We start from the raw sequence: 15541 nt of genomic DNA on the forward strand, positions 1-15541 counted from the left end.
ATATGCATTTTAACTCATATAGACAAAGAGTCGAATATCTCTAATTATTATTATAAATTGAGCTTTAGTTTCTTAAAAAAATCTTAAGTGTAAATAAAATTATAGATTATTAATTGATCATAAATATATTTATCATTCATATTTTTTTATTTTTATTTGTGCAATAAAATAATTAATTATTTTATATTAAATCCAATAATAAAATATATTGATTGAATTTCTTTAATATAAATAAATGTAAAATTAACTAAATTTTATTATTATTTATTTTACTTAAGATAGATTTTGTTTAAAAGCTTTAAAAAGATAAAAGTATATTTATATATATATATCAAATTGCCTTTAATATGTATTTATATTTTTAAATAATTAATGGTAAAAACAAATTTAAAACACAATTTATTATAAGCTGATTAATTGAAACCTGACCATTCAATTTTATCAGCCTAACAATAAATACAGATTAATAAAATTTAATCAATATCTTTTCTTCAACACAAAAATAAAAGGAGCAATAATTTTTTGATAAATCAATTAATTATTTATAGCTTAGTTTAGAAACATAGTGAAATATTTAATTAAAGAATTTGACTAAAATAAATTAATTAATTTGTGTTAAATCTGCCAATTTTTAATTATTATAGACCATATTTTGTATAAACACATATATAGCTGATAAAATAAAAAAGGTGTTAAAGGAATAAATAATGCATTTAAGACAGAAATCTGTGCCAGTTACTAGCAAGACTCTTTTTTACTAAACTGACGGTACAGGAAGAGATTCATATATAAAAGTTATCAATGGTGGGCTACTTCCACAGGATAGGCTTCATGAACTTAAACCTAAACCTGTATCATCAGTAGAGAGAATGGAATTTCAAAAAAAAAAATATCATCGTACTTTACCTCCTAAAAGTGAAAATAAAGTAGTTAATTACTACAGCGATGGAAGCGGAAGAGATTATTATATATGTATAAATAATGGAGGAAGAATGGATACTTCATATCATTGGAGAAACTAAGTAGATTTTAAATTCAACTCTTCATTACGCTAGTATGAAAAGATTCCTCACTCATTTTAAAGGTAAAAAATTAATAAATTCAATATTTGTTTAAAAAATGTTATGATGAACATCTAAACAATTAAAATTGGTAAAATAAAAATAGAGATTTATGGAGAGATTCTATGCAAGGTTTCAGAAATTAAAAAAATCCAAGGTAATTATCATCTGAAAAGACTATTGCAACAGAATAAATGAATTTGACAATGAGGCTATCTTAACCTAAGCCAAATAAAAGGGGAAGATGCCAATCGTTCTAAGAAAGAAGTTAATCATTTAAAGAAAGAAGTTAGTCTAGAGATAAAGTAGAAAGCTCTAACTTGAATAAAATAGCAGAAAATTAGAATGGTAACACAATGGATATATTAAGAAATGATAAAGAATTTATAAGAAAAAAATTAAGCTCAACAGTTAATAATTTTAATGCAATTAATAAGTCCTTAAATAAAACTTTTAATGCTTCTACTCATCGTTAAATTGATAATAACCTTTCATTTTACAAATGAAAAAATGGTGTTTTAAAATTTGAAGTCTTTTGTGAAGTATTTATTTTGGATAAAATTATGAAAGCTAATAGGTTTTTCTTAATTGGTACCTATTTGCATAAATCCATAAATTATAATGAAGAGAGTAATAAAAATTTAAATAAAATATTTATTTATCTCCCTAGTAATAAAAAATGTAATCATCCAAATATGTGGAATCAAAAACTATTAAAAATGTATAAATTTATTTTGTAATTGAAATTATTAAAATTTTATTAATAATTAATTTTAAAGTAAAAATAAATTAATTTATTGATTAATTTAAATTAATTTTCTAAGTAGATTTTAAATTTCTTAAAATTAATAAATACACTTAAATTAATTTATATTGCATAATTCATATTTCAATGAAATAAAATATTTATTTATTTATCTCCCAAGTAATAAAAAATGTAATCATCCATATATAATGTGGAGTCATAAACTATTAAAAATGTATAAATTTATTTTTAATTGAAATTATTAAAATTTTATTAATTAATTTAAATTAATTTTTTAAGTAGATTTTAAATTTCTTAAAATAAATAAATACACTTAAATTAATTTAAATATCAAAATTCATATTTCAATGAAATAAAATATTTATTTATTTATCTCCCAAGTAATAAAAAATATAATCATCCATATATAATGTGGAATCATTAACTATTAAAATGTATAAATTTATTCTGTAATTGAAATTATTAAAATTTTATTAATAATTAATTTTGAAAAAAATAAATTAATTTAAATTAATTTTTTAAGTAGATTTTAAATTTCTTAAAATAAATAAATATACTTAAATTATAAATTAAAATTCAAATTTCAATATCTTTTATTTCTGGTTTCTTATAGTGTCTTAATTAATTAACTAAAGTGGAAGGTTTAAATGGTGCATGTGCTCCGTATGGTTTAGGGATACCAATTTCGTCGGGCACATATGCATTAACTCTATGCTCTGCTGTAGTTTTTGTTGCAAAAGCAGGGAAATTCTTTTCCAATTATTCTCTTTATAATCTTAACTTTCTCTCTTCTTAGTAGCTTAATTTGTCTCTAAGCATCTTTTAATATTCTAATTCTGATTCTAAAGTTGGAGGTTTTCCATCTTATACCCTTAGTTTAGAGATTTCATGCTATTCTTGCAACTCTTCTCTTTCTTTCTATAATTTGATCACGATGGCTTAATACATAGATAACTCCGATATTGTAGCCATCATCTATCTTGTTATCTTTTTTAGTCTAAATTAAAATTCGTTCAACCTTTCTGTCACTTCTAATGTTACTTAACGTCCATCTAAAGCTTCTGAACGAAGTTTATCACTTAAATTATTTATTTCTTCAAGTATAAGTTCTTTTTCAAGTAATTCCTCTTTCTTTTTATTCAATCTCTCTTCAAACACTTTAATCCTTGCATCTAAAGACTCTTTATCAGGGTCTTCACCTCCTAACTCTCTGTATATATTTTTATTTAAAACATAAAATTAATACTAAAGCTTTCAAATCGGATAATATAAAATAATATAATACATTTTCCTCTAAAAAGAGAAACCACAAATCAAATCAAATCAAATAAATTAACAAAACTTAATTTATTTAATATTTTACCTCCACCTATCTTTATTGGTTGGGTCTTCTAGTTTATCCGATAGCTCATAATACCTTTCTTTTTACATATTTAATTCTTGCTTTAAAGATAATACATCTGATGCTAATCTTGGAACGGTATCTATTTGTTTTAGTGAGATCTCTATTTACCTTTTTTTTTCATCTATTTCTATTTAAAGCATTCTTTACTAGTCTTCAATGTCTTTAATTTCGAACTCTCCTTATTTAAGAATTTTTTCTTAAATGTTAGATTTTTCGTACAAAACGCATAGCTCATCGTTCTTATCTATAAGCTATACTCCTGTATAATTTCTACTCTCTTAAGCAGATTCATACTTCTTTCTTAGTTAAGTCATATCTTTTTCCAAAATTTGAATTGTGACATTTAGTTTTTCTATTTCATTAACATTTTAATCTACTATTTTTTTTTTTTACTTAATAAATAATATTCTAAAATGAGTAAGTATGAGTAGAAGTAAAGCTTACCACTCTTTGAAACTCTAGTTTATTCAAGTGAGTATTTTCTCTATCTCTTAAGTTTATCTGCAGCTGTAGAGTATGACTATACTATATTAGACTCTAACTCTTTTCAAAAGCTTCATTCTTTAATATTTCTAATTCATTTTAGGAAATTTTAATTTTTTCTTTTAACTCTGCAAGATCCTAAGAGCTATTTTAAATCATATTAACATATTTATTTCTTGCAGATTTAGCTTCCTCATAAAGTGCCTTAACTGCATTTAAATTGAATTCTGTTTCTTAATGTCTTTTTATTAAATCTAAAATGCTTAGCTCTTTTATTTTAAGTTCTTCTCTTGTTTCCCTCACCTCTATAGAAATAAAATAAAAATATTTAATATCTAATTAAATTAATATTTTTTTAATTAATTTAATTTATAATCACTTACCTGACATAGCTTAAGAAGCTTTTCTAGCCATAGATTCTCTCATATTTGTCAAGGTTTTAATTTTTTTATTTGCTGCCATTTCAAATTACTATTATTATGTTAATTACTATTCCAATTCTACAATCTATTTCGCAATTTGTTCTTTTTATGAATCTTTTTCATTTGTTTTACCCATAATCTATCTGGCCTTAAATTCTGTTAGTTTATTTTCATCTATAAGTTCTCCATTAACTGATTCTTAATTCTTAATTTCAGTGAGTATAAACTAGGCCTATTTAACGTATTTATCTATAGACATTTCTTATTCAAATATGGAGTCTTTTAACTTCTTTTTAATATGTTCTTGCTTTTTGAGTAGTTTTTTTGATAATTCTATTTAATTTTTCAAAGTATCTATCAAATCTTCTCTGTTCTATTTTTCTTTCTTTTTAACCTTTATTTCCATCGATAATTTATACCTCTCAGAAAGCTTCTCTTCTAATACTAGTCTATTTTCTTTCACTTAATCCATAAGTGTCTTAATAGATTTTTTATCTTCTTAAATTTTCTACTGATCTTCTTGATTTTTTTATATTATTTCATTATATTTTTCTTAGTATTTTTGTATCCTCTCTTACAACTCTTATATAGTCTATCAATTAAAATATAATTAGATATTTAAGTTAATTAATAAAATAAAATATAAAAAATCATTAACTAAATTACTTTATTCCTTTTGCTTATCTCCTCCATTATTTCAGCTAAATCATGCTCCATTAAATTACAAGCTGAAAGTAGCATATCTGCTTTTTTTTAAAATCGATCTGGTTCATCTTTAATCTATTTACAACAAATTAATAATATATTTAATAAAAGTTACACTTAGTTAGTTAGTTATTTTTAAAAAATAAACAAAGTTATAAACTAACTTATAAATAACTTAGCATAAAAGCTTAAAAAGGTTTACCTGTAAAATAATATTTTATTTATTAGAAATTTCATTTAAAATCTCTTCATTTTCTTTCTTCAAAACTTCTATACGCAATTTTTGTTCATTCAAATGTTTTGTTTCAAATTCTATTGTATTCTACCTCTTATTTAGTTCCTCCTTAAGCCTATCAATTTAAGTTTTTAGGGAATCTTCTTCTCCCTGAATTTTAGACCTAATGTATTTTTCTTCTTCTTATATACTCATTTCCTTAGTTTTTAGAAAATATATAATTTAACTTAACTCGCCATTTGACAATCAGCAACTTATATTTTTTTTTGTTGCGTGCATTGTAATATTAATTATAACTTGTTTAATAATATGCTAGTAATATATTTAATTCTAACCGAAATCACTTACTAAAAACTTTAAAAACTAAATTCTTAACAAAAAAATAGAATTACCTTTTCAAAAAGACTTGACTAAATTTTATCTTGCTCATTTTACATTGAATCAATAACCTTTATATGCATCTCAACTTCAGCTTCAAATTTTTTTAATTCTGCTTAAATTGCTTTCACTTATTACTCTAGTTCTTCTTAACGCCTTTATTATTCATCTAATTATTCTTTCTTTCCTTTCAACTCTACTTAGAGTTTCTTTTATCTTACAGGAAGCTGCTTTTAATTTTTAAACGAATTAACCACAGAGTTATGCAAAAATTCAAACTTTTCTTTCATAGCATCATGAACTTCTTTAGTAATCTTTCCCCTCTCAAGGAAATTTTATAAAAGTAAGATAGCCATATGGCCTTTAAGATCTCCTAAATCATTCAAGTCCGCCATAAACTTCTATTGATAAAATCAATTTTATTTGTATTGTTTCTTGTAGAAATAACTATCGCAATTTAAAAACTACCAAACTATACTTGCTTTGTCTTAATTCCAATTAATAATTAAAATAGATGTATTTATGTTTATTAAAAAAAAAAAACAACAACAATAAATACTATATCAAGTATATCAATCAAGGTTATATATAGATTTCTAATTATTTTCAATGAATTTAAAAATAAAACAATTTGATAAAATATAATAATCCTAGGTTATTTAAAACAAATTTTATATTATATAAATTATCTTGATTAAAAAAAACATAACTTAAATATAAATAATAATTGTTAAATCAAGTAAAAAAAAATCAGATAAGTATTTATTTTTTGTAAATTCTATATAAATGTTAAAAGTATGAAAATATTATTGGTGTTTCATATGAAAAATAAATTCATAATTAAATATTTAAAGTATTATTAAAACAACCACTTATAAAGCCAGTCCAATTTATCAAATATATGTCCAAGTTTAAGTTAAAATAATTTTTCTTTAATAATGTGTCTAAAATTATTATGTTATAATAAAAATTTTTATGAATGTAATTCGCCAAAAAATTTTGAAAAAAAATTAATTAAAAATAAAAATATTTATTTTAGTTTAAAAAAATAAAAATTTAATAAACAATCCTAAATAATTTTTTTATCATTAAAAGTTAAAGTAAAAAACGACATAGAAAAAAAAAATAGTTATTTTAAAATTAATAGTTAATTTCAAATATTTTCTTTGTAGAGTTCACTCTTGAAGCTATCAAGGCAAAATTTAATTATATCTCCAAGTTATTAGTGCTCATAGTCAAAACCTTCTCCGTCTTTAATCATTTTATCTATGTAATTTTCTTAAGTGTCTAGAGAATCTACAAATTTGTGAAATAACTCGATTTCTTCTAGGTTGAGACTAATAGAGTCTATGCATTTATGGAAGTATTCTTAAATACTTTAAAGTACTTTTTAATTGTGTAGATATTCCTCTTTAGGTGGTACCTCTACAAAGTCTCCAAGGGTGATTTTCAGTAAAATTAAAATAAGATTAAGTCTATTGTAAGGTGTTGTCTTGATATTTAGAATTTAATCTGTAACAGTCTTTTTTTAGTCCTCAAAAACTTTTGCCATAATATCTTTTAAAAAATCACTCATCTTTTGTTTATTTTGTATTCTTTATCTGATAGAATTTTTTTTTAGGTATTTTTGTTTTTTTTTGTTTGTTTATTTATTTATTATTAAAAAATATTTAAATGGTTAAGTTTTTATTTAAAGAAATATTTTTAAGCATTAAAGTGGATACTTAAAATTTACCTCCAAAATGTATTGGTTAATCAAAAAAAAGAATTTAATAGGTTCAATTATAATTATTCTTTCAAGTAATGATTAAATTTAAAATGTTTAGCAAATTTATCTTCTAGAAATCTAATAAATACCTCTTGATTATTATTTTTCTATATACTTTTCATTTTTTTAATTAAATAAGTGATACTTTTTAAAGTACTCTTAAATAAGAATACTAGCTTCAAAAATTTCATTTTCCTATTTTTTTTATTAATCATATTTAATAATAAAAGAGTAAATAGGATACTAAATTTTGGATTAGTTAATTTTAAGTAAATTTAGATGGAAAAAATAATATATTTTTATAAATATTTCTCCATTATTCACATATATAAATAGAATATATTTCGAACTGTTATGATTTAAATAAATTTATAAATTGCAAAAATTATGACATATCTTTTATCCCTTTTATTTTAAGAATTAAATGAAATAAGAATTGCTTAACATTTACATTATTATAACTAGCTCTAAAGACCAGCCTTTAATTCATATAAAAATATTAATAATTTTCTTTTCATTAGAATTTGATTATATTTTAAAAAATCTAATTAGGTATACTGCTACTTCTTTATTTCCTCATAAAATTTATATTTTTAACTTGAATTTACTTTATTTTTAAGATAAACAGGATATTGAAATTTCAATTAATTTTAATAATTTTGCCCATACATAAGTATATTACTTGCTATTTAAAATTATTTTTAGATTTGATTCTTAAAAAACGAATACTAAAGTAATTAATTAAAATCCTAATTATTAAGTACATATTTATTAACTTAAAATTTTTAATAAATTGTTTTTGATTTTAATTAAGAATAATTTTATTTAACCTTAAAAAATAACATCTTAAAACTTTAAAATAAAACATTTTAAATATCTAATAAGTCAATTTCAAAAGTTTAGAGAATTCATGAACACTTTTTACTTTTTTATTTTAATAAAAATCGATTAAGAAAAAATTATCCTTCAAAAATAATAGAAAAAAATTTTATACTTTTATATTTTTTTAAAAATTATACTTTGCTTCATTTACTCAAATAATATATTTTTTAATTACTTAAATTATATAATTAAATTTATATCAATAATCTTTAAAATATAAGCAAAAAAGTAGTAAGGCAATTAACTTTGAATTACATTAAACTTATTTTCAAAGATATTAAAAAGTAAATTATGGAAAATTTATTTTTAAATTATAATTTATTTATTTATTTACAATCAAATAAAAATAGCTTTGTTAATTTTATAGATTTATTCTTTTATATCATTTGTTAATACAATAATTAATGAATAAATTTATATTTTATTCAATTTTTAAAAGATTATCTTTTTATTAACATTTTCTTTAGAAAATTAAATGCTTATTTTTAAGATACTACAATTCTTTTTAAATAATATTTTATTTTTTTATGTAGAGTATTATAATAAATTTACTTTAGATAAAAATGTTTTAAATATAATTAATATAAATAATATTTGAGTTATCTATCTATTCTTTTATCTTAATTTGTACTGTTTTATTTTTTAGTTTATATTTTCTTTGAACTATTTTACTATTTTCTTCTATTATATTTTTAAAAATAAATTTCATCTTTATTATTTAGCTTAGCTTATATTTATTTGCTTTATATTAACTAAAAATTGCTTTTATGAGTTTATAACTTACTAATTTAGAGTTTTATTTAATTTTTTATACAAAATATTTAATTCATTTATGGTGTTTATGAACAATTACCTTAACGCATAAACATATTTTAAATATACTCACTTCGTTTTATTTCAATCTTAAGCTTTAAATATAGCTCATTTTTTTGAAATGTTAAAAAATAGAAAAAATAGTTGTAAAAAACGTATAAAAAAGTAATTAATTTATTTATAGTAATGAATATAACAAAATAGAAAATTTTCTTAAAAATAGAAAATAACTTTTAATATGTTTTTAACAATAAATAATGATGAAATTGAATTATATTTTCAAAATAATGTTAAAATTTTTAGTCAAACTCAAAGAGAGTTTTAATATTATTTCTTTTTTAAAGTTTAAGGTTTGGTCCAGTAAGAAATTAGGCAGTTCGGGAAAAAAGAGCAAAATTTATTAATTCAGTACTTTCTTATTAAAAATACTTAAATTAGGTATTTATATACATTTTTAGGTAGATCATTTGTATTAATAAATTTTATCTTAATATATAAGCATATTTCCTTCTATTTTTCTTTTGAATAGGTAAATTTTTTATAATATTTCTAATATTTATTATATTACAAAACTAAGATAGAAAAAAATTAAGCAAAAAAAATCTACTCATTTATAAAAATATTATAGATATTTTCATAATTTTATTCTTTGCTAAGGTACTTTCATTATTTAATATAATCTTATTAATAAATGCGTTGAAAATTATAGGCATTTAATTTACTTCAGTTGAGCATTTTTACTCAAATCGCTTTATGTAATTTAAGGTGTTGTAAATACAATGATCAAATAAATATATTTGGCTATTATATAAATAGCTTTTGAATTTTTTTTTTTTATTAATCATAGCAAATGGATAAGATAAAAATCAATATTATAATGTTATTTATGAAATGTTCTAAAAAGTTAGACCCAATAAATCATAATAGGCCAAATTACAAATATTTTTTATTTTTACATAAACTTAATTGAATAAATTTATCAGTAAATTTATGTCTAGAACTTATTAATTTAATGAAGTTATTTTGCTGCTTCAAATTATTACAATCTCATCAATTATCTTTTAGAATTCAATTATTGAAAATAAAATGAAAGTACAAGCAAGAATAGATTTATATTTATTTAATTTAAAATCCTAAAATGAACATTTATCTTCAATTTTAGGAAATTTCATAATTTCCATCCAGCACATTGGTAAGTTTTAAATAAATAGTCAGTTGTTAAAAAGTACTTTTGTATATGTTTATGGTGTATAAAAATTAGCTTTCAGTAATATAAATGGAATAAAATTTATTGTTAAGATAATTTAACAATAGAAAACAAGCCATCATCATCATCAATCAATTAAACTCATAAGTATGCAATTTTATGTTAATGAATCAATTTTTATGACAAATGATACCGCCTAAAGATAGATAGATAACTTACTTGAGATATAATTAATATATTAATTACTATTCTAATCTTAGCTTTTTTGATAAAATCACATACTTTAATAAGCTAAGTATTTTTTTTATAAATTGTTTTGAATTACAGTTTACAATTCAAAACAATTTAAAACAAAAGTAAATAAACGGATTTTCTTTATATATTCTGATAGAGTTTGTTTATAAAAATACAAAAGTGTAATTAAATTTTACTGAAAAAATGAGAGAGTAATAATATAAATATACAAAGGAGATTGTTGTATAATGTATATATTATTTTTATTATTTGAACATGTTTGTAAAGAAAATTTCATGGATTTTACTTGATATGTTTCTAAATTTTTGACTACATTAAATCATTTTAACTCTTAATGCTTGAATTTACTATCCCGTATTTCGGACTATTTTTTCGTTTGCAGTTATGGACAAAAAACAAATACATTTAAATTTCTTCAATAATTTAAAATTTTGTGTACTGTATTGTTTTTCATTTTGTAGAAAAGAGTTGATTTAATATTAAGCTTGAATTTTTAATTTTTGCACAAGCTTGAAGAAAGGATGGGAAGTTATTTTAAAAAGAAATTATTGTTGCAATAATTAATTAATCGATGTCCAGTATTGTAACACATATCTATAACATAAAAAGGTAAATATCTTATAATCAAAAATTTGAAATAACTGAAAAGTATAAGTTTCATAAGAATTTAGCACTTTAACTCGTCATTTACTATTTATAAAATAGTAAAAGTATTTAGTAATAGCACAATATTTTAAATAAGTAGTCTTTCTTTGGACTGACTAGTTTTGTAAAAATATGTACAACAATGTAATACTAGTTTTGGAATTGAATTTTTTTTTATAATGTGATTTTTTTCTTCGATTTTTCTCCAATTTTTTATGTTGCATATTGATGGAAAAAATAAAACGCAATTTTTTTTTGAATTAAGCGTAATTGATCAATAGATTTTAAACAATAAAATTATTAAATCATGGGCAATAATGTAAAATTTCTATCATTTTTAAGATTATTTTTGGATCCTCAATTATTTGATTCCATTATTCATTTCTAAATTTTTCTCATGAAAGTTCTTTTTTTTATAGTTTGTTTAATTTGACAGACAGCTATTTAATTGTAGACAGTGCTTCAAGATTATTTTTATGGTGATTGAATTGAGTTAGTTTGATTATTTTTCTTAATAATATTACTAAAGAGTATATTAGTTTATTATAAAATTCATTAGCTTGAAAAGGAGTCAGCAAAAATAGTGTAGTAAAATACTATATTATAATTTGAATATTTTTTCGAAAATATATTGCATATGAAAATATGTATGTATGTAATCGTCATAGTTTAATTATAATGATGCGTGATATAAATAAAGATCAAAAAATAAAAATTATTTATTATATAATGCAAATAAATAGAATGAAAAATTAAAAATAGAACATGAAACGGATTAATTCTCTTTTAAACCTATTAAAAATAGTATTTATTTTATTTAAAGATTTTTAGAATAAATATTATATTTAAATTATATATTCTAGTGTTTGCTAAGTTTTTTAAAGGTTTTTTTAAAAAAGCTTTTAAACAGCAAATAAAATTTTCAGTAAAACTGCAACATCCTCAAAATAAATACTTCTATAAATTTGAATGAAAAAAAAAGTCATGACTTAAAAAAAAGACTAAATCCGATGAAAATTTTAACACAATTTACAACATAGAGTTGAATAAATATTGTTATTTATTTTGCATTTAAAATATTGGTTAAAATCTAGATTAGAAAAATGAATGAAATCAAATTTTGTTTATTAATGTAAAGAGCTGATTTCTGTTTTCTTCATACAAAAACGAAATTTTGTATCTAAGATTGTTTGCCTCGAATATTAATTATAATTATTTGGTATTATTGTATTCATTTGTTTTTAAATTAATTTATCGAATTATTCGGGGATCGATACTACGTATATATATGAAAATTATTCGGGTATTTTAAAATAAAAACAATATAGATTCATATATTCTATTGATAGACGTAAATTAGCTAAAAGTATACAATTTTCAAAAATCAAATTTAGGAAACGCAAATTAAAAAAAACAACAAACAATTGCTCATCTAGTGGATAAGTAAACAAACATTTTGTATCTGATATAATTAAATTACAATTAAGAGCAAATATATCGACTAATAACTGAATCGAGGGCTAGGACTATTTTAATTAACTAAAAAATGGACATACCCCTAAAATTGATTATGCTCTATTACTTTTATTAATATTAAAATCTCTCTATTTAAGGTAAATTACTTTGAACAAAAATAAATGTGACAATAGAATTTATTAGTTTAATATCAAAAAAATTGCGTCAATATATGTGGGAGATCGTTAAATTAATATTTCTTTTTATTATTAGGCAATTAATTTAATTAAGAGTGAAAGTCTTATGGAATTTAAAAAAGGCAAAAGAAAAATTTGATTCATCTTATAATTGTTTTATAAAAAAAAAAAAATCAAAGAAGCAAATTTGCTTTTAATAAATTGTTGCCACTTTATAGTTTTACTCACAAACACAGAAAAAAAAAATATTACAAAAAAAAATGTTCTTGAGAGCCGCTTAACACAAATCCTGGGAAAACACTCACACTGTCTAATAGTACTCCATCTACAACGACCCTAACATAGCTCATCGTGACTAAATGGAAGATGGTAATTCATTTTTCTTACCTTAACTTTAAAAACCTTTCAAAATGAGATTAATAAGTTGCACGTTACCTATTTTAATTCTAATTTTATGCCTTTATTTATCATGTATACAAATATACAAGATTTTTTGATTGAGCCCATTTATTTTATTTATTTTCTGCATAGTTTTAAGATTAAATCCACTCAAATAATCTAAAATAAATTAATAAAAATTTTAAGATTTTTTGGTTGGTAATAGATCTAATTTTCTTAAAATTCAATCATATCAGTGCAAATAAAAAAGAATTTTATTTATATAAATTCAAAACTCCTAGTATCTATCTCATAATTTAATTAATTTAATTATTTAAACTGTGTTCTAAATTTTCTTTATTTATTAATAGCCTACTTCTATGAAGAATCTGATAATGGTGAATGCGTCTTTGGTGTCCTCGATGGTCACAATGGCTAAACCGTCGTTGAATATGTAACTAAGTCTCTCCCAGCTCTCATCTTCGCTAACTTGAAGAAGATGGATTCAAAGGGTCTTGTTGAAGAAGCTTTAAAGTCTGCTTTCTTGGAAATGGATGAAAAAATTAGCAACGAAATGACCGCTAAGGCTTAAGAAACTGGTAGCACCTGCACTATTTGCCTTGTCCGTATTGAAAACGGTTAGAAGGTTATATACACTGCTAACATTGGTGATACCTGTGCTTTCCTTTACGAATAAAACACTGCTAACCCTGCCACTGAGTTAACTATTACCCACAGAGCTGCTAATAATGAAGAAAAGGAGCGTGTTAAGGCAACCGGAGCTTTCATCAGCATGGACAGAATCGATGGTAAACTCGAAGTCTTCCGTGCTTTTGGTGACCTCAAGTTAAAAAAGAAGGGAGTCATTGCTGAACCTTCTGTTTCACGTGTTGTCCTTAATACCTCTAACGAAAGTCCCGTCTACAATATTGTCCTCGCCTGCGATGGACTCTGGGATTTCGCTAAAATGAACGATATTGATGCAGTTGTCAAGAAAAACTTTAACCATGCTGGCAACGTTGCTATGGAATTAAGAAACCTTGCTAAATCTTCTCGCTCTAGAGACAATATAACTGTTATGACAGTCTAAATTGATGCCTCTATCTTAGAATCAAATATTTTGGGTTGAAATCTATGCTTCGATTGATAGCTTTAAACAAGTAGAGCTAATAAAACACTTTTATAATGAAAGCAATATCTATCTATCTATCATCGAGTATAATAACTTCAAAATTATACATATAATTAATTGTAAGTGCATTGTCCCTTCATTTATTTATAATGATAATAAAAAAAATATGATAATGGAATAATGCTCTCTAACTCTAATAAATAAATACTTCTATAAATAAAGATGTACTTAGAAATTCATTAAGTCTGCAAATACCAACAGCTTATTATATAAAATTATCTTAAAATTAAAAACAAACTCCTCTAAAAAATTCCTTCTCAACAATATCTTATTCTAAAATTATAAAACTAATATTTAAAAACCCCTATTTCAATAGTATTTTTATTTTCAATATCCTTTGCTATTATCATAAATAATTATTTGAATTCAATTAGTTCTTTTCACTTTTCCATTCATTTTATGTGATTTATTTTTTTTATATAAAAAGTAAAAGAGTAAATTTGATTGATTGATTGTCTTAGTTAGTTAGTTAGTGTAAAGATTTTGAGAAGATTTCAATTAAAGGATTAGTTAATTTGTTTGTTAAAATATGAATACTTTCCTTTTACAAGGCATATCTATATATTAAATATACTTTATACTATACTATTTTATAAATACTTTAATCTTTTAAACAATCTACAACAATATAATCAATATATATGCAAATTTATTATTTGTTCATTAATCAATCAATTCATGCCTTCATTTCATTTTGGTCATTGTGTCTTAATTTAGTTCCCTTTTTTTCATCAAAAACCTTCATTAATGTATTTTTCTATCAGGGACTATATTACAAGTTAATTCTTTTTTTATGTGCAATCTTAGCTAATTTAGCTTTGCTTAGCTGATCAGAAAATATATTGCTTTATCTATTACGAAAACTTTAATGAATCTCCAAAAATTTATTGTGAGAATTAGTATTTTAACTTTTTGTTTTACCACTCAAATTAAATGAATGATTAATTTTAAAGTGTCTCGTAATCTATGTTTAATTAATGTGAAATTTACCTAATTTATGGAGAAATTATTATATATTTTTTATAAAAGATTACATTCTCACAATTAGAAAATAAATTTAGATCATAATTTAAAAATAGCTTTTTTATATAGAAAAGTAATTACTCTTAATTTGCCAAAACAAATTTGATAATAGTGAATATTATGTTTCCAAATCTATTCCCAAAAGTGAAAAAAATTAATTTGGAGTAGTTTAAATTTAGATTCATAATACGGCATATTTTGTTTGATATTGTTTCAGCTAAATCTGTTTTTTAAATCTACCCAATCAAACTTTATTATTTTGTTTGAGATA

At 21.6% G+C, this 15541-nt stretch overlaps 5 protein-coding genes across 5 annotated transcripts; 3 read left to right on the plus strand and 2 right to left on the minus strand. All coding sequences in view use genetic code 6, as the record gives it.

Annotated features, from left to right (window-relative positions):
* Window positions 1-707: 707 nt before the first annotated feature.
* TTHERM_00500740 (hypothetical protein) lies at window positions 708-1567 on the plus strand (the record flags this gene model as incomplete). The annotated part of the gene is made up of 2 exons (XM_001022233.1): window positions 708-1084; window positions 1168-1567. The coding sequence occupies 2 exons, from the start codon at window positions 708-710 to the stop codon at window positions 1565-1567; spliced, it is 777 nt and encodes a 258-aa protein (XP_001022233.1).
* Window positions 1568-2403: 836 nt separating this feature from the next.
* TTHERM_00500750 (coiled-coil flagellar protein, putative) lies at window positions 2404-5850 on the minus strand (the record flags this gene model as incomplete). Its single annotated transcript, XM_001022234.2, has 7 exons — window positions 2404-3037; window positions 3191-3624; window positions 3677-4020; window positions 4099-4729; window positions 4804-4917; window positions 5045-5275; window positions 5470-5850. 7 exons carry the CDS (start codon window positions 5848-5850, stop codon window positions 2404-2406), a joined length of 2769 nt encoding a protein of 922 aa, XP_001022234.2.
* Window positions 5851-6608: 758 nt separating this feature from the next.
* Window positions 6609-7031, minus strand: TTHERM_00500760 (hypothetical protein; the record flags this gene model as incomplete). The annotated part of the gene is made up of 1 exon (XM_001022235.1): window positions 6609-7031. The coding sequence occupies one exon, from the start codon at window positions 7029-7031 to the stop codon at window positions 6609-6611; it is 423 nt and encodes a 140-aa protein (XP_001022235.1).
* A 5906-nt stretch (window positions 7032-12937) lies between these two features.
* TTHERM_00500780 (protein phosphatase 2C containing protein) lies at window positions 12938-14184 on the plus strand (the record flags this gene model as incomplete). Its single annotated transcript, XM_001022237.3, has 2 exons — window positions 12938-13046; window positions 13427-14184. The coding sequence occupies 2 exons, from the start codon at window positions 12938-12940 to the stop codon at window positions 14182-14184; spliced, it is 867 nt and encodes a 288-aa protein (XP_001022237.2).
* Window positions 14185-14776: 592 nt separating this feature from the next.
* TTHERM_000500789 (transmembrane protein, putative) lies at window positions 14777-15184 on the plus strand (the record flags this gene model as incomplete). Its single annotated transcript, XM_012799245.1, has 1 exon — window positions 14777-15184. One exon carries the CDS (start codon window positions 14777-14779, stop codon window positions 15182-15184), a length of 408 nt encoding a protein of 135 aa, XP_012654699.1.
* Window positions 15185-15541: the final 357 nt, after the last annotated feature.

The sequence above is a fragment of the Tetrahymena thermophila genome, assembly GCF_000189635.1.
Source record: "Tetrahymena thermophila SB210 genomic scaffold scf_8254487, whole genome shotgun sequence".
Classification (NCBI taxonomy): Eukaryota; Ciliophora; class Oligohymenophorea; order Hymenostomatida; family Tetrahymenidae; genus Tetrahymena; species Tetrahymena thermophila.